This window comes from Cordyceps fumosorosea (genome assembly GCF_001636725.1).
Source record: "Cordyceps fumosorosea ARSEF 2679 chromosome Unknown scaffold_5, whole genome shotgun sequence".
NCBI lineage: Eukaryota > Fungi > Ascomycota > Sordariomycetes > Hypocreales > Cordycipitaceae > Cordyceps > Cordyceps fumosorosea.
In genome coordinates, this window is record NW_017387305.1 from 548803 (window position 1) to 572664 (window position 23862).

The following is a 23862-nucleotide window of genomic DNA, read 5'->3' on the forward strand; positions in this document are numbered from 1 at the left end:
TTACGGTGTGTCGGTAATTTTTTTTTTTTTTTTTTTTTTTTTTATTTTTTTGAGGGGCCCTCCACCTCCTAGGTTCTTGACGAGGTACCTAGTTAGGTAAATCTTTTTCCCCTCGGAGACGAATAAAAAAGGTGAAGCAGGCGCGAAAAAAGCACAGTCCAGCTGTAGCAATGCATATTGTCTGGGAAAGAGACACGACGCCGGCCTCAGCACAACGGGTCGGTTCCGCCCGGCGGTACGTTGCCTTGCGTAGAAACTTGCATGAGACGTTGAACCTAGCCAGCCGAGCTTGGCCATTGCGCTGCCTATTGTTTCATTGATGAACATTGTCGCCGTCTTGAGAGAGAGAGAGCAGGGCTGTTTCCTCCCGCCAAAACTTACGACGCAAGTCCCCGCCCGGGCCTGCTCCTTCAGGCGACACACACCGCAAAAAGACGAAAAGGTCCCCGGTAAAAGCGTCTTGGATGTTGTCTTGCATCACTCTTCATCACGATGCATGTTACACGGGCGTCATCCGTCGACGTGAAGCGGCTCGCTTCAGGGCTTGTAAGACCATGGCGCTGAGCCATTCGTGTTTCAATGGCAGCTCGATTGCCGAGCAGGCTATCTACTGTTTCGTTGGCAGGGAGATGCTGGCTGTGAAGCTGTAACGGACAAAGCCCTTGTCGGACGTGTTACGGAGTATTGTTGGACTAGCCACGGCATAAAGAACGACCTTCACCCGGTCAAGCACAAAAAAATGATGAGATATTACGGCATCATGAACATGGACTTTTGCTGCAGAACCTTGCCCCAAAAAATGAACTACCTAAGATATCCGCTCATTCCGCCCCTCCTAGTCCAATTATCGACGGCGAGTTTTCTCAGCGGCGGTCATCCATGAAGCGATAAAAAAAGCTGTTGAGTTCAGTAGCGCGGTACGGAGTACATCATGTGTCCACTCGCTGGGGAGCCCTGCCAGCCTGAGTAGTAGGTAATAATAGAGCCCGTGAGGTCAGTCTTGCCAGCATAAGAAGACCAGGCCAGAGACATAAAGAACCACCTGCAATTACTGCTCTCAACAATTCGCATCAGTGCACCCAAGGAAAGTTGAAGGGGGCCGGCGAGAAAATGGCTAATGCGTACCGAACCAGACAGCCGCGCCACGACCGCCAAAGACACGCGAAACCGTCACGCCACGCCTCAGTCTCTTTGAGAGGCGAGCTAGCAGAGTTAGAGAGAGGAGTTGACGACAAGGCCGTCGCAGCCATAGAGGGGCGTTGCCGCAGGTGAGCAAGATTGCCCCGATACGCCATGCAGCAGCACAATACATGAAGCTACAGCTTCGTGTGAGGCTCCAATTGGAGCATCATCCTGACGACCAGCATCCTTGCCAGGTTGTAGAGACAGTCTCGGCGACGCCTTGGTACAGCAAGTGGGAATATGTGTGTGCCCATAAGGCGGACAGGGGGGACTTGGCTGCCTTCCTCTCTCGCTCCATAATGTGTCATCATATTGCAGAAATGGAAACGTCGCTGGGATCTTCAAACTGGACTATCTAGTTAATCACCGCGGAATGATTTTTTCTTCTCTTCGGATACTTGGGCTGGTGACGAGGTCATTGAAAAGAGGCCCGTTTCTATTGGCAAATGCCTTCATTTAGCGGCCGAGGACTGCCGAGCCCCAGCAGGAGCGTGGAGACATACACCCGGCTCTGAGACTTGCTGCTTGCTTGTGTTTGATGGCTGCAGGCAAAGTGGTATTCTCAATGGTTCAGCACTGAAGCTCTGGTGGCCGCTGGAGATTTCCAACTGGCTTATCATAGTTCGTTGCCAGTGGAGAATTGGACAAAGGCGGCTCGGACCAGGACGCCAGTCAGCGTGTTAGCGTACTGCCAGCTCCGAGGTCGTCAACTGTCGCTGCTTATTATATCCCCTCCAGGTAGCTATGCCCGGTAGCCCTGCGTCAGCTTGATGATCCTGATAGCGTGCCCGAGACTTATTACTTGGTATTGCAGAGTCGCTCAACCTGGAACGCCAGCTTTCGTTTCTTCTGCCTTCTTTTCTGATCCCTCAAGTCTCCAACGCAGCGGGGACCCAACTCGGCCGGATTGGTTGGCAGATGAGACGCTGGCTCCCAGAAGACGGACGACATGGAACCACCGAAGCTACAGTATACTGGGAAAGACTTTTGGCGCTGTTGAAAACGTACACCCTGTGGAAATCCTCCACCTCCAAGACCCTGGCTGTGCAGGTAAAATGAAGACATACGGAGCCATTTCTCCAATTCGCTTTTTTTTCCTGCGAAACCCCGCGCCTTTGGAGCTTGACGATGAAAATTTTCCTGGAAAGAGGGCCATGTCGGAGGAGAAAGGACGAAGCGGTAAAGCCTAGCCCCTCTGTTCAAGCAATAGTCGGCCGGACAGTGATTCGTAAAATTGCCTCGAGATGGGGAGCAATTTCACGTTGAAATGTAAAAGCATGTAGGAAAAACTAGCCGCTTGGACACGGCAATTGTTGCAGCTTCTCGACACCAACCTATAAACCGAAACCAAGCAGGGGTTTATCCAAAGCAAACGGCTGGCAGTTGGCAACCGCCGAGGACGACTTTTCCCTCTTGCATCTACCCTTTTCCTGGTTAACGACAGCAGATATATACGGACACTGATCAGTAACCCCGATTTTAGTGCAAGGTAGCATCATTGTTTATTCTAGGTCCTGTGCGGCGTCGCTGACATTCTTTTAGGGTCGTTTTAGATCGCGGACCGAACCCCGGATACCAAGATACCACGAAGCAGCAGCGAGCCTCATAAGTCGACAGATCTGGATTTATACGCAAACGCCACCCAGAGCTTGAAGGTTTGCTGCTAGCGCCGCCATATAATACCATTGAAGATGGACAAAGACAAGCTAAAAAGCTCCATCCTGGGTAGCGCGACACCAAGCTCATAGCATCAACTGTTCGCCTGGTCTCTCCTTTGCCAGAGTACATGTATGTACAAGTCTGTATGTTGCCAGCGTGGGCTATCAGTCCGCGGATGTGAGCGCACGGCGAGACTTGCTTTTTCTTCAAAGGGCGAATTGTCAAAAACACGGCTCGGAGCCGCCGCAGGCGACGGCCAGCTAGGCACGAGACCCGACGACCATGCACGACACATCACCAGCTGTCCCGTTTTGGGCAGGCGATTGAGCATCTGCATCGCCGAGCGGTCTTTTCAACTTTCCACAGGATGTCGTCCCAAAGCTACCATAAGGGTAACGAAGGCCGTTTACGGTCTTGAGGAATCACTCCCCCGCACTCTAAGCCTTCTTGGACAACTTGAAACTACATGTCGGGAGAGGGGTTGCATTGCAAAGTCAGCCGCTCGGCGCTACATTGGCTTTGCATTGAACTCGGGAAGACGAGAGGATGGCGTGGCCGGCGATGCGGCCGCTAAGAAACTCTGCAATACAACGGCGCGCGACGGGAAGCTTCCTTCTTTGGCCGACTACACATTGCGTCTTGGTAGCACACGATCATCGGCAAAAGCGGCCGAGGTGTCCCAACTGCCACCACCGAATGAAGATGTTTTTTCTTCTTTTCCAAGCTGCACTTGTCTGCGTTGCAACCATTGCTGCCACTGGTGATGAACTGGATATAGCGTTGCACACCCAAGCCTGGTACCGAACGCTTGGTTTAGCCTGTCTTGGCTTCACACCACCTCGTGGCTTGGAGCTCCCGGACCTTGCTGTTTGTGCCTCAAGCACCCATGAACTCTCTCTCACGACCTCGTGCTCAAATGAATCACTTCGGTACTGAATTACGGGTCACCCTGGGCCTGTCCAGCTGTGGCGGTTGCAGATCATTCAAAGGCAACCTGTTGAAGCATCGTGAGCTCGATCCAGACGGCATTGCTCCCATTTCGGGTTAATTCTCTGGCGCAACGGATTTGCTCCACCTCAACTCTCGCAACTCTGGCTGAGAAGGGTGTAGCAACTGATGATAGGCTCCAGCCAGGGAATAGCGCGCTGGAAACTTGGCTTAGACAGCTTTGATTAGTTCTTCGGGCTAATAAGAAGCAGCTTGTGTGTTAAGAGGACGCGCCATGCCTATTCCACGATTTACCGGCTCCCTCTACTGCAGGCCAGCGATCAATCAGATCTGCAGTTACACTCATTGTGGACGCACCTACCAACGACGCCATTAGCTTTTCATAGCGTGTGGCTTTGGTGTCTGTTTGTGGCTAATTGGCCCAATCCAGCTCAATCACTCACGCGTTATTGAAAACTGGCCACTCGAGGCCATCGCCACGGACGCGCCATTCATCGCGTGATGAACATTGCGATTGGCGTCGTTCCTAGCTTCTCTCTCGTGCCGCGGGCCCTGGCCGCTGTTTGGATCTAGGCAGCTCCTAACGCGGCTGTTCATCGGTATCAACAGAAATGTTTTTGTGCAACGGTCGCTGGTCAGTTGTCCAGCTTCTCCTCACGACACACGGTATTCTCCATCCCATGTGGGAGCCTCAGCGGGATCGCGATTGAAGCACGCTTACGAACTTACGAACAAGCGTCTTACAGCCCCCTGCAAAGTTTGATTTATTAAATGCCACATTTTTACAGTGGAAAGATTTTTTTCTCACATGGCGAACATACAGCATGCACGCAGTGGCGCGAGCTATTACTTTGCGCAGCCTCTCGTAGCTGCCATTGGTGTCGAGGTTAGCAAAGACTGGTGAGCCAAGTCTCCGCAGTCCGGCACGCCGGATATACGTCATGTTTCAAAGCAACGCGAGACTATGCTGTATCGTCCATTACAGTAGCTCAAGCAAGAGGGGACCGATGAAAGCTATCAGGCGCAAGCAATTGGCATGCACTGAGCTCCGCAGCATCGGCAATGGCTTGAAAGACTTTGCGTGGCAGGAGAACAATCTCAACTAGACAATGGGCGAGCACCATCTCGAGATGTTGCTCTTCTCCATAATTTCAACAGGTGAACAAGGATGGGGATTTTACGAAACGCCGTCGCGATTGTGGCGCGAACTTTCAAGTTTTCGTGACAGGCATTGGCGTTGGTGGAATGACCACACATGGAGAATCTCAAACTCATGCATCCAGACCCCTGCAACAATGCCAACATTTTCGTCACGACGTCACTACTCTCAGCCAGTCGTTGCCTCGAACTGGTAACAGCGGGCGAGGCAACCCCTCAGAAATAAGCAGCTAGTTCTCCTCATCAGCTCCACCGCAGAGACGACTTTCTGGTCCAGTTTACGAACTGCCATGTTCAGTCCGAGCAGTCTCCAAACAAGAGGAGCGCCTTTTCCAAATGTGGACGAGCTCATGGAGCCAATGGTGCAGCTTGGCCAGGATGTTTCGACGCCAAGCACCTGATATGTACCGGAACGTATAGGTACAGCCCCGACAACACGGTGTTGGAGCAGCTCCAGTTGTAGCGAGTGACTGGTGACGGATGAAATTACTTAGTTTAGTTCGCTGGTTAGCTTCGGACGGGCATTGGCCTGCATGCATTTGAAGCTCTGGACTGCTTCGAGGCTCGCCTCACTGTTTGAAATTTGTGCTTTCATGACGATTTCGACCGCAGCAATCCTGCGTGCTTGATTGCAGCTCGACTGAGGATGCGCCAGCCAAGACTTCATCCATGAACGGTTCAACGCCGACCAGTATATCAAACTTTGCTCCAGCGCTGGTCACTACCGCATTAGTACATATGGTACGACAACGCCTTGCCCCGTACAAGGAGCTCAGCTCTGCAGAACCTTGCTGCTGCAGAAATGACGCGACCGACCAATTGCCAGTCGTCCTAGGACTTGGGCGTCTTTTTGATGCCTTGCTATGTAGATGCCAATTGCGACTCGCCAACTTATAGAGCACGCCACTGGCGGAAATCTTCATTCTCGGTCACCAATTACGTACCGTTAGGGCGTGCTGGGAACAGACTTTTGCCCGAAGCAGCCGTACATGGATGGGATGCTTTATCAATCGCCGCATAGACTTGCTTCATTTCCACCGCTGACATCTCCTGCAGCCATTTTGCTAGCATATCCAGTAATCTCCCACCAACGAGCGACAAATCAGGCTCGCTCTGGCACGCAAACTGCCCGTATCTACATAGCTCCACGGCAGCTCTAGGGAAGCTACGAGCTTAGTTGCATCGACCAGGAGCGCCGACTTGGCTGGATTATCAAAGCTACTGCAGTCTGCGGAAAAGCCCATCAAGTCTGATGCACAGCAGATGAATAGATCAGCAGCTGCGCCCGTGCTAAAATAGCCATGTTTCCAGGTAAGAAAGGTATTATTATCCTGTCCAGCCACGCAGGTATACCTGCGGCACAGCATCCACGAATCTACAAGGGGATATCGGGCTTGAAGCACTGGCCACGCGATAGCTTTCTCCTCACAATATCAGGCAAGGCCCATTATTATGCAAACCATCCAAAAGTCAGTCCTCCAGACATCGGCTCAATGGGAACCGGTTCCATCAATACTGGTTACCGTCAATGCAGTTGTTGTTGAGCATCATAAATCATGAGACCAATGGGCTGTCAAAGGTGGCTGTTGTGAGCGGCTGAAAGACTCGGGCAACTCAACTCCTCAACAATGCAGGGTTTGGCGATGCTGGTAGGGGGCTTATCTAGGGTTGTGAGGGCTGTGAGACCTGCCTGAAGCTGACTGGCAGCATTTTAAGACATGGCACTTCAAGAAGCCATCACAAGTCGTCTGTTGCCGTCAGCCTCGGATGTCTGTCTCTGTCTGGGTAAGACTGAGGGGCAACAAAGCCGCACGGGCGACATTCTTGCCTTCCTAACATTGCTAATTGTGCTAGTTGGGGTGCGGAGTTAGACCGAACATGGCACCCTGGCCAACTCGCGCAAGATTTATTATTGCAAGTATTTGTATGCTTTGTGCAACAGTGAGAAAGGCGCACACAGAACGTCCTTGGCCCTTGCGCTTGTAGCACGACATCGGCGCCGTTTACATGCAGAACGTGTGCAAACCTGGGGATGGCCTTCTTGTTTTCCATGCAGATGATACGAAGTAGAAGCCCGCTGCTGCCTGCGAGCAAGGCCGAGGCACGGGTTCTTTGTCTCAGGTGGCATCAACGACAGTGCTGGGGGCGGATCCCGCCCCTAGGCGCTGCTGCATCCTGAAACCCTCATTACTAATTGATCTCTTCTGGCCGCGCACCGACGGCACAAGCAACATCATTTGGGTTGCATCTCTCCGTACGGATACGAGCAGCAGCCAGATTTAGACAGTGAGGGTGGACGGAAATGGCGCGAGTTGAGCCGTGATGAAGAAGGAGCGCGGGCCAAGTTACAACGGCCCAGGTCTCAGACCATGAAGAGAGCATGACTACTCCGTAGAGAGGGAGGGCCATTTCAACAAGGGCCGCGACCTATTCTTGGCTTTTGGCGCAGCAATCAACTCTAATCATCAAAGCACGGACGATCGTCTCAGCAGGCAATCATGGTCAGTGAGGCTGGCTCGGAAGCTGATCTGGAGAAGGCCATCTTTGGGAACGTCGAACCCGTGACGAGAATAGAATGTAGTTCTTTGTTCTACGATTGTTTCAAACAAGTGGTTTGTGGTGGCCGAAATCGTAAAATTAAAGAGATGGTTGGCGGAGCACGAGCCCAGTATCGGCCAGTGCTCCAGAGTCACCAAGATGAAGGGTTCGCGCTTGCTAGTGATGACATTGGAAGAGACGAGCTTAGATGTACAACAAAGGAAAAGGGCACGAGGCTACTCTTCCGAGAGACAAGGCGAAGGAGAGGAAGGAGGATCGTAATTTAATCCACCAACAGCCAAGTTGTTATGTGATGGCAGCCATCGAGGACAGCAGCAGAATAACGGCAAGGGACATTCTGGATAGAGTGTCAAGTAGAAAAGGGGTAAACAAATGCAAGGCAAAGGAACAGTCGCCTTGATCCGGTGTTACGGCTATAAGTGGCATACTTATTCGGTGACAGTGCCGTGACAACGTGTAACTTGCGATGGTTGACATTGATTGCATCCAGCCGAGGACCAACATGTACGAACCAATATAATGAGCTGAAACTAGAATGAGTCTTGCGCGTCCCAAGGCCGGGCAATCTATGAGAAAGTTGAACAAGTCTCTCTGCTGGCGCCGCCCATGTCGAGCCTCAGAAACACGCAACGGCGGCGTCGGAAGGGAACTCAGCGCAGCGGTTTCTCCCACTCATTTGCTACAATCGAAGAGTAAGAGAGATAAAGCTTGATCTAGGGATATCTTGCAAAGCACCAGACGATGCATGCAAGTTCTTCTTCAGTCAGTGCCCGATGGGAATCGGCCTCCCGTCGGGATCCGGAGCCGAAGTCGGACAGCGATGGAGTGACACACAGCAATACAGCAGTGTACCTCGTAGTTATTCGAAAGGGCATCCTGGAAGTTTTTGAAACCTTTCATATCCCCGGGCGCATCCGAGGGGTCCGGCCGTACTTCTCACCGGAGTTGGGTCGCAGCTCCGGCTGTTCACTGCCTCCCCAAGCACTGCTTCATCTCCAGTCCCGCCGAGAAGGCATGACCTTCCAGCGAGCGCTTGAGAAGAAGAACAGACACGAGTCCTACTCGCTATTTAGCCTTTTGTGCGTCTCACGTCCAAGCGGAGACGCCCTCGTTCGGTTACGATAACCCCTCTCGCTCGACCCCTCGTACAAGCTCTGGGCCCCCAAATACCACACATGCTTCGTACAGTCTTCCCTCATGGCTTGTAGTACTTGTTTACAAACAATCGGTCATTGTGAGCGGAAAGTGGCAACTACCTCTGCTTCTCACGGAAGATCGCGACACCAGCCTCTGTTCGCCACTGACATGTTCTCCAATATACTGGAACAGTTCCCCGGCTCATGGTAAGCAACGATCGATCGGGGTTTGAATTGGAATTCACTAAATAGCAGCGACTACACTGCTCGGATAATACAGGATTGCCCAACAAAGCTTCTCTTCCGAGCCGAGCCGGGGGAGTCGGTGTGCAACCGGTCCCTTGCACACGCCCACCGACTGAAGCAGCCAGCCAAGTCGGCCAAAGTGCCCCGTACAATCCCATTCACACGAGAGAAAGGAAAAGAGGCATGCCGTGCTGTTACCCGGCCCTACTTGAGCTTCGGGATGTCCTCCAGCAGCGCCTTGAACATCTCCGAGCCGCCCGCCGCGAGCCTCTCAAACTCGGGCAAGTTCTCCTCGATCCAGGCCTTGTCCCCCTCCGGCGTCGGCATGTTGAACCCGGCCTCACGGCTCGCAATCGTCGGCGTCACCCCAATCGCATGCAGCCAAACGCTCTTGTCCTCCGTCAGGTGCGGGTGGCCCTTGCCGCCGCCCTTGCCGACGGTCTCGTACCAGGCCTTCTCGATGCGGGCGGTGACGCGGTCGAAGCGCTCCTTGGTGCGCGCGGTCGAGTACCGCGCGTGGTAGAGGATGCCGTTGGGGAGCGGGCCGGGGCCGGCGGGGCGGCCGGCGACGTAGAAGGTGTTGGGGGGCGCGCCGCGGGTGTCGATGAAGCGCACGTTGACGAAGATGGGGGGCGCGTTGAACTCGTCGACGTGGGCGGCGGTGATGGCCTCGGCGAGGGACTGCTTCTGCGCGTCGGTCAGGGCGAAGGAGTGGTGGACTTCGAAGAGAGGCATCTTGGGCTGTTGGTGGTGGTGGTTGGTAGGTGTTGCAAGTCTGTCTTCTGGAGATGTTGTGATTGATGTTGTGATTGATGTTGCTGTGTCTAGGGAGAGAGATGACCCCCTATTTATAAGAACAACTCTGCCTGCATGCTGCGGTCTTTGGTCATGGTATCACTCCTTCCGGCGAGCAAACCTTACCAGTCCGTACCAACTCTCAATCCTCTCGGACGAGGTAGATGGGTAAATCATTACCCCAGGGGCTTCCACAGCACATGCAGCGGTCGTCTTGCCTCGGATATCGGACTTCCACGTAATGCAACCATCATTCCAAATCCTCTAGCTCGCATCAATACTCGACTCGTATTGCGTCAATGGGTGCTTTGAAAGCATACGCCATGTACCCGATTGATGATGAAGGCCTCAGAAGACGCATATAGCCGCTTCAGCTGGTGACCATCTGCCGACTCCAACATGCCGTTCCGGCCTTTTGCGTGCTTCCTTCAGCTTGGAACGCTCAATGAGTCCGGCTGCACAGATTCATCATCAATGATGCCAAAAAGTCCGAACTTCTCTCCGTCCTTCCCAGTCAGAGAGGTCATATCCAGCCATGTTGCTGCACGCAGCCCTGTGCAAGTGACTTGCAAGAGGTATATCCCTTGGCGCTTCTGCCGGAGTTTACCAAACTCCCCGGTCGCTCTGCTCTGCGCGGCAAGCACAGAAAGAGATGCAACAAAGCGGCCAAGGACGACGTTTGGGGGGACGTTGCCGAAAACTCCGGTCCTCTCCGTTCCCAACAGCCGCAGCCGCCGCCGCCCCCAAACTCCGGTCGGGGACGATTTAGCCAACAGCCACGCGACAAGTCAATTTCTGTGACTGATTGACGGCTATCGCTTTTCCCCGGACTCAAAAGACGATTCCGGAGAATAGAGACCCAATCTCTCAACAACTTGACCTCGATGCGGAGTTGGCAGAAGGACCGACGCCTTTTTGTGACAAAGCCCAGCAGCCCTAGAAAGCCGAGAAGCGTAGACGTTTTCTCTGGTCGATATCTCAGGGATGCGTCATCGCCCATCTGCCTTTACCATATTTCTACTTTCCCATGTCTGATTGTAGTAAGAGTCGCCGTTTGCGAAAGAAACGCACCCAGTCAGTCTTGACCGGGCCACCCTTACATCAAATCACAAGCTAGGCTTCAGTCATTTTCATGCAACCAAAAAAAGATGTTTCAACAGATCTGTCGCTAACTCCGGAAAACAAAAACTATTCAAGAAGGGCTTCAATCGCCACCTCATCACTACTCTCCCACACGCCAAGAATGAACTCCCCAAGTCTATTCTCCCAACCATGAAGTTTTTTTTAATTTCATCTCGCCATTCCTTCATCCCCGCTTGAACAAGAAAGAAAAAACAGCCTTGCCCGTCTATTACAAAGCGAAGCGCTGGGGTGGACTATAACAAAGCGCCCCCATTTTCATGCCAGTGAAAGAAATAGAGAAAAAGAAAGGCGTCGCCGGACTACAAAAAATAAGGAAAAGGGTCATGTGAATGTTACATGGGTAGTGGTAAGTTTCAATGAAGGTGAGACCTGGCATGTTGCCGGGTCAATGACGGTTCAGACATATTTAAGCGTGCGACGAGTCACTTGCACGTCGGACAGATGGCGACTTGGAGGAGCCTTCTGCAGTGCAGCAGCTCTGGCCCTGGCAATCTTCAATGCACTCCAGCAGGCAAGGGGCGGTAGGGTCATTCTGTCCGTCGAGAGTCAGCGCAGCAGCATCCCTCAAGTGCTCGTGGTCCTGGTCGAGGCAGAACTCGGGCTGGATGGTGGCACTGTGGATGCCAAACTCGTGGAGGCAGTTGCGGGCACGTTTGGCGAGCTGCATGTACTTTTCGCCGCTGTGGGTGTTGATGGGGAACTCAACCTGGAGGTGCATGCTGGCGACAATCTTGGTGTCCGAGAGCTGCCAGACGTGGATGTGGTGGCAGCTGACGACGCCAGGCAGCCTCTCGATATCCTGACGGATGTCCTTGATGCTAATGTTCTCAGGGGTGGCCTGCAGCAAGATGCGCGACGTTGCAAGGGTGAGGGGGATCGACGTCTTGAGAATAATGAGGGTGATGAAGAGCGAGACGGCTGGATCAGCATAGTGCTTGCCGGGCCACTCAGTGAGCCAGATAACGAGGGCAGTTGCGATGACGCCGACATTGCCGAGGGCATCGCCGAGAACGTGGAGCATCATGGCGTTCATACCCATGTCGGCATGGTTGTGGCCAGTAGTCTTGCCAGCCTTCTGAGGGAGGGTATGGTTGTGACCGGCGTGGACGCTCGAGTTTCGGCGGGTTCGGTGTTTGGTCTTGGTGGTGCGAGGCTTGATGGCAGTGGCACCATTGTTGCTGCCCTTCGAGTCGTGGAGGAGGGGCGAGGTCTCGGTTGCCTCGGCCTCGTCGGCGGTAGGCTCATCAGTAAAGGATTCGCTGTCCTGCTGAGCGGGTGGGTGGTGCAGGCCGGCGGCAATAATGTCCTGGCGGAAGCTGGAGGGGTGGATGCTCATGTCGTCAATGCTGGTGAAGCGCGAGTGCTGCTGGGCCTTGCCGGAGAGGCGACGACCGCGTGTCTGGCTCTCGGACGAAGCGCGGGCGTGGGCGGCGGCTGTGAGCCTGCCGACGACAACATCGGGGTATACGTCCTCAACAGGACCGGACTCGTCGGCGACGTTGCGGCGCTCCTCGTCGATGTCATGACTATGCGAGTGGCTGTGTTCATGGCCGTGACTGTCGTCGTGGCCATGTTCCTCGTCACCGTGACCGTGGTCGTGGCCGTGGCCGCCGAGAACAACAAAGCCGAGCAGGTTAGAGATTAGACCAGCAGTACCGACAATGAGGATAAGTTTGGGCTGGGTGATCTCGGGAGGCTCGACGAATCGGGTGAGGGCTTCGAGGATGATGGAAACGCAGAGAGCGATGAGGAAGACGGCGTTGAAGAAGGCACCCAGGATCTCGGCGCGAACCCACTACAAGAATGTTAGGGAATAATTGGCGGCAGTGATTAGACTTAATGGAGAGGACGTACGCCAAAAGTGAATTCATCAGTAGTTTCCTTTTGCGAAGCGACAACAGCCCAGAGACCGATAATGAGGGAGATGATGTCGTTGAGCTATGCATCAGGCTTGGTCAGCAAGGCGGCGTTGCGCGGCGCGGAAATGCAGAGGCGTAGAAGGTGGCGAGTGAACGAACCATGTGGAAGGCGTCGGCGGTAAGGGCGAGAGAATGAACAACGAAGCCGGATATGAGTTCAAGGAGGAAAAAGGCAGTATCAATACCGATCATGATTTTGATACGGGTGCTCTTGGAGAGCGCCGACTTGGAGGCCATGGTGGGCAAGGCTGTGTCGTTGTTTGCGCCTGGCAGGCAGTTGGGGGTTGACTGGAAGCAATTGTAGGTCGGAAACAGGCAAGAGTAGAGTTGAACGAAAAAGAAGAATGAGGCTTGAGGGAGAAAGGAAGGAAGGAAGAAGAGAAGAAAAGGATCCAAGCAGAGGCGGGAGGGATGGATGGAGAAGGACGGAAAACCTTTTTGAGGGCCCTGCAGTCTGTGTGTGGTGGGATGGATGATGAAAAGTAAAATTATAGGCCGACGCAGGAAGCAATGCAGCGATGACGGACGGTTTGGAGTTTATTTGGGGGTGGCGTGGCTGAGAAGGCGAGAGGCCTGATAAGGTACATGGCACTACTAAACAATAACTGGATAGTACAGGTACCGAGGCGTGGGACAGAGGGGGAGTTAGTTACAGTGCATCTACGGGTAGTTCTGCCACTAACGCACAGGGCACCTGGGAGCCGAGACAGGCCAAACCTTGGATGGACTCGAGCCTCGACGGATGGCCGCAGTGCCGACAAGCAGGCAGTAACTGTCAGGGGGAGAGCGTACCCGAAGCACACTGGAGAACTTCCCGCAGCCCTGTATTCGCAGGGAGTACTGGGAGGTAGCTAGAGGTATCGCCAAGGTATTTATCTCGTCTGCTAGCGGCCCCAAAATAACACTACAGGTAGGTTTGGAATGTTGGCCGAAATATAAACCTACGGATACTGTTGCTCCCAATAAAAAAGGCAATATATCCCTGTAATAACATGACTTATATCTCAGCCTACAGGGAGAGAGGGAAGCTGCAGGTGAGACTGCATGTCGTGTAACCCGCAGCACAACGGCTTCCCTCAAGTATGTGACTACCAGCTTGCTTCGCAAAGAAAAGGATGCCTACTAAATTTAAGCATCTCTATTCGAATAACACTCCCAGCTTTCTGGTCGGCGAAAACTTATCATCTAGTCGTTGTGCTATTTATCCCTCTTCAACCTCACATATTGGGACTCTCGATAATAACGTCACACTGCAACTCCCCAGATCGGCAAGATGCTTCCAGCGCCCTGTGCCACTAGCCGAAGGCACTAGTCACGCTTCCAGGGGTTGTTTGCAGCCACCAAACCCTGCGTTTCCCTTGCTGAGCAGCCTTCTCACATTCAAAGTTGACAAACGACAACGACTTCCTTGGCTATCGACGAATAAGCCGCCTTATCAAATCTCGCTTCTCCCAAGTTCCCCCAATTTGCCGTCGCACCATCCAAATTCCTTCCGCCTCCCTCCGCGTTTCCCAGCATGATCAGCGCCGCCCAGCCGCCAAGCTTACCTCCGTATAGCGGGCCTTGGAAGAAACACTCCAACGTCACATCTCGCCCTTGCGGGGTGCGCAAACGTGCTCGTCCACCCTGTCAGCATTCGCAATTCATCTCCCATCAATGTCTCTCTTCTAGTCCCAATGTCTCTGCCGCCGAGCTCATGCCCCTTGCTACAGGCAGCAAGACACAGGCAAGTCTCGCCGAAACGCACGACACAAGAGCTGCTTTGGGTGCTGGATAAAAAGCAATAACAAACCAGGAAATCAACCGACTGGTAACAAGCATCCACCACGGCTGCATGAACAGCGGTTCGGTGTCACAAAGACCAGCCCGCCCAGACCCTGCACCAGGACAAGGGTTGCTGCATCCTTCAGAGCCACGTAAACGTTGGCATTGTTCTATTCGTCTACGGAGAACCTTCCTGCATCCCTGGAGTTTCCTTGTTTCCAGTACGGATACTCAAGGCCGATACGCATCACTCGGCACTTGTTGGGTTACTCCTTAGCTAGTGTCACGACTATCTGTACCATGACTCGCTGTTTGAGCGGCTTCAATCAGCTTGGTCCAACAACCAAAAAGACTCTACCAAGCAGTCGCTTCTCGCCAAAGCTACAGTCCAATAACATTAAAACGCCAAAAGTGGCCTGACTTTCAACAACATCGGCCGCTAATTCCCCGGCTTGGTGCCCACACAACTCGGACAGCATTTAATATCCCTCCCAGGTAAGGAGCAACTAACTAGACTAAAACACTTGCTGCCAGCGCCGAACTGAAAGCCTGGGCTGCGGTGCTGGGTAGTTACCGGCGCGGACTCCGGAAATATATCCGTCGCAAGGTTTAGATCAGCAAGTTCACCTTCCACTTTCACTCGACCTGCGCACCGCCACTTCTGCGTTGACAGACGGCATCGAATCCTTGAGCACATTGCCGTTGCTCAGTACTCAACACTCAACCCGGAGCCTCCCAAACGAGCCCTGCAAGTCGTTTTCCGCCGATTCCATAAACCTTGCATCTGAGAACGCGGTCAAGCTCGTGATAATCTCAGAACAACTTGCCGATTCACATCTCACCCAGAAGAAGAGAATTTCCATCGTCCATAGTCTGCCGACAATGCGAATCCGGCCGCCCCTAGCGACCGGGTATCGGGTCCTTATTACTCCCCCAGTGGGCGGAGATGATGCAGCTTATTTTCAGCTCCATGCGACGCCATCCCAGCCCCGGATAGAAAAGGCCCGTACGAAGTTGCCAGGATGGCGCTCCCACACGTTGTAGGGGTCCGTGGCGCCCGCAGTAGCTGACTTTTTGAACTTGATATGTTGCTTGCTAGCCATGCAGCTGCACTTGGAGCAAGGTGGCGTTGGAAGGAACTAGACATTACCAAGCCCAATTGTACGTTGATATGTGACAATCACGCTTGGGGTGGCTGCCCTCGAGAAGCAGAAGCTATAAGAAAATTTTCACCAAGGAGTAGAGATACCATCCATCAAAGCAATATTCACGATCCCACTTGTATTGGTTTTTCTTAGCAACGATGCAGGAAAACTCGGCATCCTACTCCACTGCTATCGACGAATGTCCACTACGGACCTCCACTCGATGGCTGATGAGCTTCGGAGATGGCTGAGATGGATCATGGGACTGGACCCAATAATGTCAAATAGTGTGGTATCTCGCGTTGTGACTCCATCTGCAAAAACTCGACAACACTGCGCGGGAAGCGACGCCCCGTAGGATGACTGTGTATGCACAGCAAAGGACAGCCTCGTCGCGTACCCAGCTTTTCATTTTTTGCACCAGCCGTGGGCGGGGCTGTTGAAAAATACACGCTTGTTATGAGCGATGTTTTGCGACAATAATAAGGCTGCGTACAGGCATTGGGCGACGAAATGAAGTTGGGCGAATGGCAGTTCCTTGCAGTCCAGCGTCAGCCGATTCATCTGGAGGCAACTCCCGGACATTGTGCATATGTTCCACGCTTTATAGAGAGGTAGATAAGATGCAGGCGCTATACTTAAATATAAGGTTGTTATGTGTAAAAGTTGTTATGTTCTCGCACTTGTAAGACTTCGGCTCTAGAGTGTTATAACCCTAGGTAACCCTAGATAGGCAGCTGTTGTTGATTGTCAGAGTAATAAACAACACTATAGTACGGTCTACCAACGACCAGCTCGTCAACTACAAGACTGAATGATATTAATTAGTCACTAATAGATGGTATGTTTATATTACTCTCATTGCCGCATCGAAGGCTACAAGAGAGAGAGTGATTTTGCGGCAATGTCAGTGCGATAAAACATGCCGTCAAACTGTATCGACTTGACTGCGGCATACGCATTATAAACGGCTTCTCGTAGGCTTGAGCCAGTTGTGGAAACAGAAAGCACGCGTCCCCCGGAAACAACGAGCTGCCCGTCGACGAAAGCGGTGCTGGCGGGGAAGATTTGCACATCTTGAGTAGGAAGAGGTCAGCAAGCTTGTAGAATGACGGTCGTGAAGGTGCTTATCTTTTGGCAGAGGATGCAGGACGATGGCTCCTCCTTTGATATAGTCCGGCAGTGGACACCCTGCTGCTGTCACAGTGACGTTGCACGCAAAGTCCGAAGAGACGTCGATGGTGGCATCTGAAAGACTCCCGTTGGTGCAGGAGAGAAGGACCTGCGAAAGATCTGTGTCTTTCAGGAGTAGCATTAAGGCCTGTGTTTCCGGATCGCCAAATCTGGCGTTGTACTCGATCACCTTGGGACCAGAAGAGGTGAGCATGACCCCAGTAAACAGCATGCCAACAAAGGGACGTCCGTCTAGCTCGAGCCCGCGGAAGGTTGGTCGCAATATCGACCTCTCAATCTCCTCCATGTCGGTAGCACTGACAAATGGCACAGGGGCATAGACGCCCATGCCGCCAGTGTTGGTTCCAAGGTCGCCATCGTACGCGCGCTTGTGGTCTTGTCCTGGTGGAAGAGTTCGCGTCGTCTTGCCATCGCTAAACGTTGGCACGCTTATCTCGTTTTCATCCACGTACTCTTCGATCACCACGGAATCACCGGCCGATCCAACTCTGCCCTGTACCATGATCTCCTCGAGAGCACGGTGTGCATCTTCTTTGTCCACGGGGAGAACAACGCCCTTTCCTGCTTCCAGGCCGTCAACCTTGATCACCACGCGATAGTCAAGGCTCTCCAGGTATTGCTTGGGTTTGGCGTAGCTGTTAAAGGTTTCGTAGGCAGCGGCAGGTAAGACATGTCGTTTCATGAAATCCTTGGCGAAGGCTTTGAATTCCTCAACCTCGGCAGCCTCTCTCTACTCAGCGCAAAGCAGGGAATGCCACCTAAAAGATTGCGTTTAGTGGAAAAGGGTGGTGAGTTTGGCAGGGCGCAGGGTAAACTCACTGCCTCGGAAGTAGCCCTCGATACGATCCACCACTGCCTGGTCTGATCCGGCGACCACAAGACCTGGCCCCAGGCGCTTGCGAGAGGAGAAGCAGCTGAGGATAATCATCGGTGGCCGTGTCGCTAACGTTGGAAACGCAATTGCCGAGACGCTCCATGCCGCCATTCCCAGGGACCACGTAGACGTGCTCAACCAGAGGGGATTGTATGAGTTTCCAAGCAAGCGCGTGCTCCCGCCCACCACTGCCCACCAATAAAATCTTTAGTGATCCAACTATCACGGATGCTATGGAGATGATGTCCCCGCACTTGGTCTGGAGGTTATCTCTAGAGGCTACAGGCCAAATTCGTGGGGTTGTGAGAGGCCTGCTGCACCCTGTGGCTGATTGTGCAACCTCATCTTCTGCCTGGCGGCAGATTCGAGCACATTGTTTTGACTCACGCCCCATGTATCACAGTGAAGTGGGCCTCAGGGCACTGCGATATAGAAATCAATGAAGCCGCCGATAAACTAGTCGGCTCCCACGATCTCGTAGGTGAGGTAGCAAAAGCAGAATGCTGCAGGACTTCTGCCAACGGTAAGAGACTCAGAGGGAGCACATATACGATTCAGTAGACCGCTTTGTAGCCACCAAGCGGATTCCAGTTCCTTGCACGGTCCAGCGGCTTGTCTCGCAGAAGCTCCTAACTATTGTGCATGCGTTCCACGAGGTTGTGATGTGTAAAAGTGCTATGTTCCTCGCACTTATAAGACTTTGCTAGTAACCCTAACCCTAGGTAGCCCTTGGTAGCAGTCATTTTGATTGCGAGATTGATAAAGCACGCCATGCCACGAATGAATTCCTAATAATGCTACTACTGACACGAGATATAAAACATTAGGATCGCATAGAAGAGTATAAAAACCATAAATGTATTTTTTATAATTAACATGAAATAAATTATACACAATCGTCAAATTATACACAATCGTCGCCTTACAACCCCGCGTGGCTCATCAGCGCCACAAAACACCAGCCATACCCGTCGAGTCGTCCACTGGCCCCGCTTCCCTCCGATCGTGCGTTTACTCCTCACGGTCGAGCTCAACCTCAGACAACTTATCGAACAACGAGCCACCAGAAGCAAAAAGAGAGGCATGCCCACGGGTCTTCTCCATTCTACATAGAGCAAGTAAATTGCAGCGCCGAGTCTATATCACAACTCTACACCATCCATAAACACCGCCGCTTTCCCCACTCGCGATCGCGGCTCCTTTCGCCATGCCTGAAGCACCGCTTACATGCGACGAGGTCCTGGGCCGCGGGTGGAATGACTTCTCGGAGAGCGAGATGCGATCACTACTCCGGGCGGAGCGCAAGAAGATGACAGAGACGTTCCGGGAGCTACCTAACGACAGCAGGCCGCCGACAAAAGCCTTTGACGGCTGGTACGAGCTGGCGCCGTTCCAGCTGCGCTGGCAGCTGGATGAGTACCTCGACGAGGTGCCCGAGACGATTGACGGCTCAGCACTGCCGATCCCCGGTGCCCGGGCCATCATCGCTCCGTGAGTGCCATTCTCCCACCCCTGTTTGCATCAGCCTCAGGAAGGTTCGGGTTGTTGTGTGCAAGGTCGCTGACCCCCGGTGCGCTGCGCAGCCACGCGGGATACGCCTACTCGGGACGGTGCTCCGCGTGGGCCTTTCGCTGCCTGGACCTCTCCCGGGCGAAGCGCGTCTTCGTTCTGGGCCCAACGCACACCTATTACTTCCGTGGCCTCGCACTTTCCACCTTTTCCGAGTACCGCACGCCGCTCGGCGCGCTCAAGGTCGACCAGGAGACGCTGCGGGCCATCTACGCGGCCGCCGAGTCCGCCGGCGCCCCCGAGGTGCGCAACATCCCGCAGCGGCGCGAGCTCGAGGAGCACAGCCTCGAGATGGAGATCACCTTCCTCCACCAGCGCTGCGAGGCGGCGTTCGGCTCCTCCGCCGAGTTCCCCGCCATCGTGCCGATGCTCGTGTCCGGGGACGCGGCGAACGAGGAGGCGACGGGCCGGCTGCTGCTGCCGTACCTGCGGGACCCGGCCAACGCGTTCGTGGTGAGCTCCGACTTTTGCCACTGGGGGCGGCAGTTCGGCGACTACCGGCCGTACTTTCGCGGGGGCGAGCGCGCGCGCAGGGTCAACCTGCGGGACGCGGATGCGCCGCCGCGGGACCCCCCGATCCACGAGTGCATCAAGATGCTGGACGACGAGGCCATCGCGGCGATGGAGACGGGCTCGCACGCCGCGTTCGTGGCGAACCTCGAGGACACGGACAACTCGGTGTGCGGGCGCCACCCGATTGGCGCGATGATGGCGGCGCTGGAGATGCTCGGTGCAGAGCGGCAGGAGGGGGTTGAGGGCAAGGAGAGCCCGCGGTTCAAGCATGTCCGGTACGATAGAAGCACGCTGCTGACCGACCCGATGCAGTCGAGCGTAAGCTATGTGAGTGCGTACGCGAAATTTTGAGGAAATGGGAAGGGACTAGGCATGATGAAGCCCTCATGGTGGCATAGATGTATTGTAGAGGCATATCTTATCGCATGAGCTTACTCTTCTTTGCTTTATTTTCCCGTCATTATGTTGTTAATTGCGGTATATTCTCCGGGCATGAAAACACGACATTACAATGAGATTTTCCGCGCACCGAAGATGAAATGCGAATTACATGATTATGTGAGGATAATGGAGTTATGTCTCGCAACCTCAAGTAGGACACTAGTTGAACGTGTACAGAGTACGGACACAAGTTACGATGGCGGAAGAGGTGGCCGAATAACCGGCGTACCTAATTTGTGTACCACCAACGACATTATATCCCTAGATAAATTTTATCATAAAGAAGCTAATTCATCTACCAAATGCCGTCACTTTACTCTATGTTTCGACTGTTAGCTGGCAGAACACGCTTCCCGCGTCTTGTTAGGCTTAGTACATGTTAGCTAAACGGTTCGTTCGTCTGCTTCCATCACTCAGCGGCTAAGCTGATCGTAAAATAAATAAGGAAAATTTAAATGAAAGCCAATAAAAAGCTACATAAAGAGCTTTACCGACCCAAACCAGCGAAAACGGTGCGCAAAAGTGGTCCCTGTTGCAAACTATCGTGGATGTATAGGGTAGGTAGCTAATGATTTCGCCGACGCTACCGCCTTACCCTTTCGGGAATTTTGCAACTTCTCTCCCGAAATTCCTTCTCGTTCATTGCACGCGACCGTGGTTCAATCATTCTCGACGCCCTCGATCCCGCGCGCGGTCTGCCAGAGCTGAAATCGTTGCGGAGAAAGCCCAATTGAAAATTGCACAATCCAGACGACTCACAAACGCCTCGACGCGAAGCAGCCATGGACAAGATTGTCAGGCGTGTGGCGCTCGCCCAGCGCTCTGCCACCCGCAGAACTCAACGAGCCACGAGGCGACAGAAGATCCAGTCATACTACCGCGCCGACGGCACGATAAAGGTGGCCAACCGAGAAATCATCGACAACATCAAGGATGCCAAAAAGGCCGCCAAGGAAGACTGGGAGCTCGGCCCCCTGGCTCCCCAGCGCGACCTGGGCTTCAACAACTACGGCGTCGTGACGCAGCCCATCCGCCAGGACTGGAGCAACTACGGCCAGATCAAGTACCAGACCAAGCTCGCTGAACAGCGCTGCGCTTGGGCTGGCGGTGCCAAGATGCTCAACCTGGCCCCGGGCGACAGAGTCGTCATATTCGAGGGCCACGACAAGGGCAAGATTGACACCATCAAGACGATCCAACCCGAGACCGGCTCACTCACGCTAGAAAAGTACAACAGAGTACGTTGAAGCTGCTGGCATTCAGACATTGCACATTTCACTAATATGCCCCCCTCAGGCCATGGTTAAGAGCATGCTCGATCAACCTCCCCGCTCGCAGCCCATACCCCTTTCCGTCGACGCTGTCCGACTCGTATACCCCCTACCCGACCCCGTCACGGGTGTGACCAAGGACACCGTCATCCGGCAGCTCAAATCGGTGCCGCCGCGGATGGAGTCGCCCAACATGACCATCGAACGCTGGCGGTACGGCAACAAGTGGGACCGCGTGGTGCCGAGCCTTAACCGCATCATCCCCTGGCCCGAGACGTCGGCGCCCGAGTTCGAGATGACGGCCAACGACACGGCGCGCGAGCAGGTCGAGGAGCGCACGTTTTACTACAGCCTCACGGCGCCGCCCATGCCCGAAGGCGTCATCGACGAGCTTCGCAACAAGTACTCCAAGTTCCGCACCCGGCACGAGGGCTGGTACGTGGCCGCGAAGGAGGCTGAGGCCCGGGCCGAGGAGCGCAGGGGCGAGGCGGCGCGCTCCATGCAGACGCCGCTGGAGGAGTTCAACGAGATGCAGCGCGCGATCCGCGACGCAGGCGGCGAGCCGGAGCTGTCGGAGGACATGCTGGCCAAGATTGGCGAGGTCATGGCCAAGAGCAAGGCCGAGGCCCTGAAGCGAGCTGGTGTATCGGAGGTTGAGTCGAAACAGTAACGTGTTTCCGTGCATTGTTGAAATGGGCATTGTTGGGTGTAAAGACTGTTGACTGCTGGGCTCGTCTGTCAAGAGGCAACTGGCGCTGGCATGTGTACTACTCCACCGGGGACTTGTATATTACGATTTGAAAATAGAAATTTATCGAATACATTCTCTTTCGCAGGTCAATGAGAATTCGGGAACCAGTTTGTGATGATGATATGGACCTTGGACGTAGCTAATTACACTTGTAACATACATACATGCCTTTTGGGACAGCCATTTTCGGGTATATAGAATCCAAGCAGTACCCAAGCTCAAATTCGCCGCGACATTTTCCATCCTCTTTCACTATATATATGCCTCATGTAACCAGCGTTACACTACTCGGCGAAAGCTACCCGGCCGTCTCCGACCGAGGAGGGGAAAAAAAAGAAAAAAAGCCATTCGAGGTTGGCTTGGCCGTTGATAACACCCCGCGCTGGCAGCCCCCCACCCCGCCGCAACCGATAGATAGAGTTGCAAGCTTGCCACCCCCTCCCTTTCCCTATCTTATCCCATAGCTACTCCAATTCATCCTACCCAAGACAAGGAAGGGAGCCGAAGAAAATCACAAGATCGTCATGTCGCACTCACACGAAGGCGTGTCCCACTCGCACGATAGCGGCTTCAACGCCCAGGAGCACGGCCACTCGCACGAGATCCTCGACGGGCCGGGCAGCTACGTCGGGCGCGAGATGCCCATCGTCGAGGGCCGCGAGTGGTCCGACCGGGCCTTTACCGTCGGCATTGGCGGGTGCGCCTTTTCTCTCTCTGCCCCGTAACTAGACGCTTCGAAAGCTAACAAAAATTCCGGACAGCCCCGTCGGCTCCGGCAAGACGGCGCTCATGCTCGCGCTGTGCCTCGCCCTGCGCCAAGAATACTGCCTCGCCGCCGTCACCAACGACATCTTCACGCGCGAGGACGCCGAGTTCCTCACCCGCCACGCCGCCCTGCCCCCCGAGCGCATCCGCGCCATCGAGACCGGCGGCTGCCCGCACGCCGCCGTCCGCGAGGACATCTCCGCCAACCTCGCCGCCCTCGAGGACCTGCACCGCGCCTTCGCCACCGACCTCCTCCTCATCGAGTCTGGCGGCGACAACCTCGCCGCCAACTACAGCCGCGAGCTGGCGGATTTCATCATCTACGTGATTGACGTGAGCGGCGGTGACAAGGTGCCGCGCAAGGGCGGGCCGGGCATCACGCAGAGCGACTTGCTGGTGGTGAACAAGACGGACTTGGCGGAGGCGGTGGGCGCGGACTTGGCGGTGATGGAGCGGGATGCGCGGAAGATGCGCGAGGGCGGGCCGACGGTGTTTGCGCAGGTCAAGAAGGACGTGGGCGTCCAGCACATCGTCAACCTGATCCTGAGCGCGTGGCGGGCGAGCGGCGCGGAGGAGGAGCGCAAGAGCAAGGGTGGCCCCAAGCCGACTCCAGGCCTGGAGAGCCTGGCGAAGTAGGGAAGTCGAGATATTACCAAGCTGCGGTGCTTGAGAACTATAGTATGGGAGAAGATAAAACAGGAGGTCGCTCAAGGTGGTCCTTTGCGAAATGGAAAGAGAATAAGTTCAAGCATTTCATGAAATTTTTGTTACCCTATGAACCGAATTTTCCCAACACGTTAATGCGTACGTAGTCCGTTGTCATGATATAT

General features: G+C 54.1%; 6 protein-coding genes across 6 annotated transcripts; 3 read left to right on the plus strand and 3 right to left on the minus strand.

Moving 5' to 3' along the window:
* Window positions 1–9092: 9092 nt before the first annotated feature.
* Window positions 9093–9623, minus strand: ISF_02878 (Tautomerase; the record flags this gene model as incomplete). Its single annotated transcript, XM_018846484.1, has 1 exon — window positions 9093–9623. The coding sequence occupies one exon, from the start codon at window positions 9621–9623 to the stop codon at window positions 9093–9095; it is 531 nt and encodes a 176-aa protein (XP_018706212.1).
* Window positions 9624–11232: 1609 nt separating this feature from the next.
* ISF_02879 (zinc homeostasis factor 1) lies at window positions 11233–12982 on the minus strand (the record flags this gene model as incomplete). The annotated part of the gene is made up of 3 exons (XM_018846485.1): window positions 11233–12621; window positions 12681–12764; window positions 12845–12982. 3 exons carry the CDS (start codon window positions 12980–12982, stop codon window positions 11233–11235), a joined length of 1611 nt encoding a protein of 536 aa, XP_018706213.1.
* A 3633-nt stretch (window positions 12983–16615) lies between these two features.
* ISF_02880 (phosphoribosylamine-glycine ligase) lies at window positions 16616–17530 on the minus strand (the record flags this gene model as incomplete). Its single annotated transcript, XM_018846486.1, has 1 exon — window positions 16616–17530. The coding sequence occupies one exon, from the start codon at window positions 17528–17530 to the stop codon at window positions 16616–16618; it is 915 nt and encodes a 304-aa protein (XP_018706214.1).
* A 1399-nt stretch (window positions 17531–18929) lies between these two features.
* On the plus strand, window positions 18930–20155 carry ISF_02881 (DUF52 domain protein; the record flags this gene model as incomplete). Its single annotated transcript, XM_018846487.1, has 2 exons — window positions 18930–19213; window positions 19306–20155. 2 exons carry the CDS (start codon window positions 18930–18932, stop codon window positions 20153–20155), a joined length of 1134 nt encoding a protein of 377 aa, XP_018706215.1.
* An 872-nt stretch (window positions 20156–21027) lies between these two features.
* ISF_02882 (KOW domain-containing protein domain-containing protein) lies at window positions 21028–22186 on the plus strand (the record flags this gene model as incomplete). Its single annotated transcript, XM_018846488.1, has 2 exons — window positions 21028–21483; window positions 21542–22186. 2 exons carry the CDS (start codon window positions 21028–21030, stop codon window positions 22184–22186), a joined length of 1101 nt encoding a protein of 366 aa, XP_018706216.1.
* Window positions 22187–22791: 605 nt separating this feature from the next.
* Window positions 22792–23668, plus strand: ISF_02883 (urease accessory protein ureG; the record flags this gene model as incomplete). Its single annotated transcript, XM_018846489.1, has 2 exons — window positions 22792–22964; window positions 23029–23668. The coding sequence occupies 2 exons, from the start codon at window positions 22792–22794 to the stop codon at window positions 23666–23668; spliced, it is 813 nt and encodes a 270-aa protein (XP_018706217.1).
* Window positions 23669–23862: the final 194 nt, after the last annotated feature.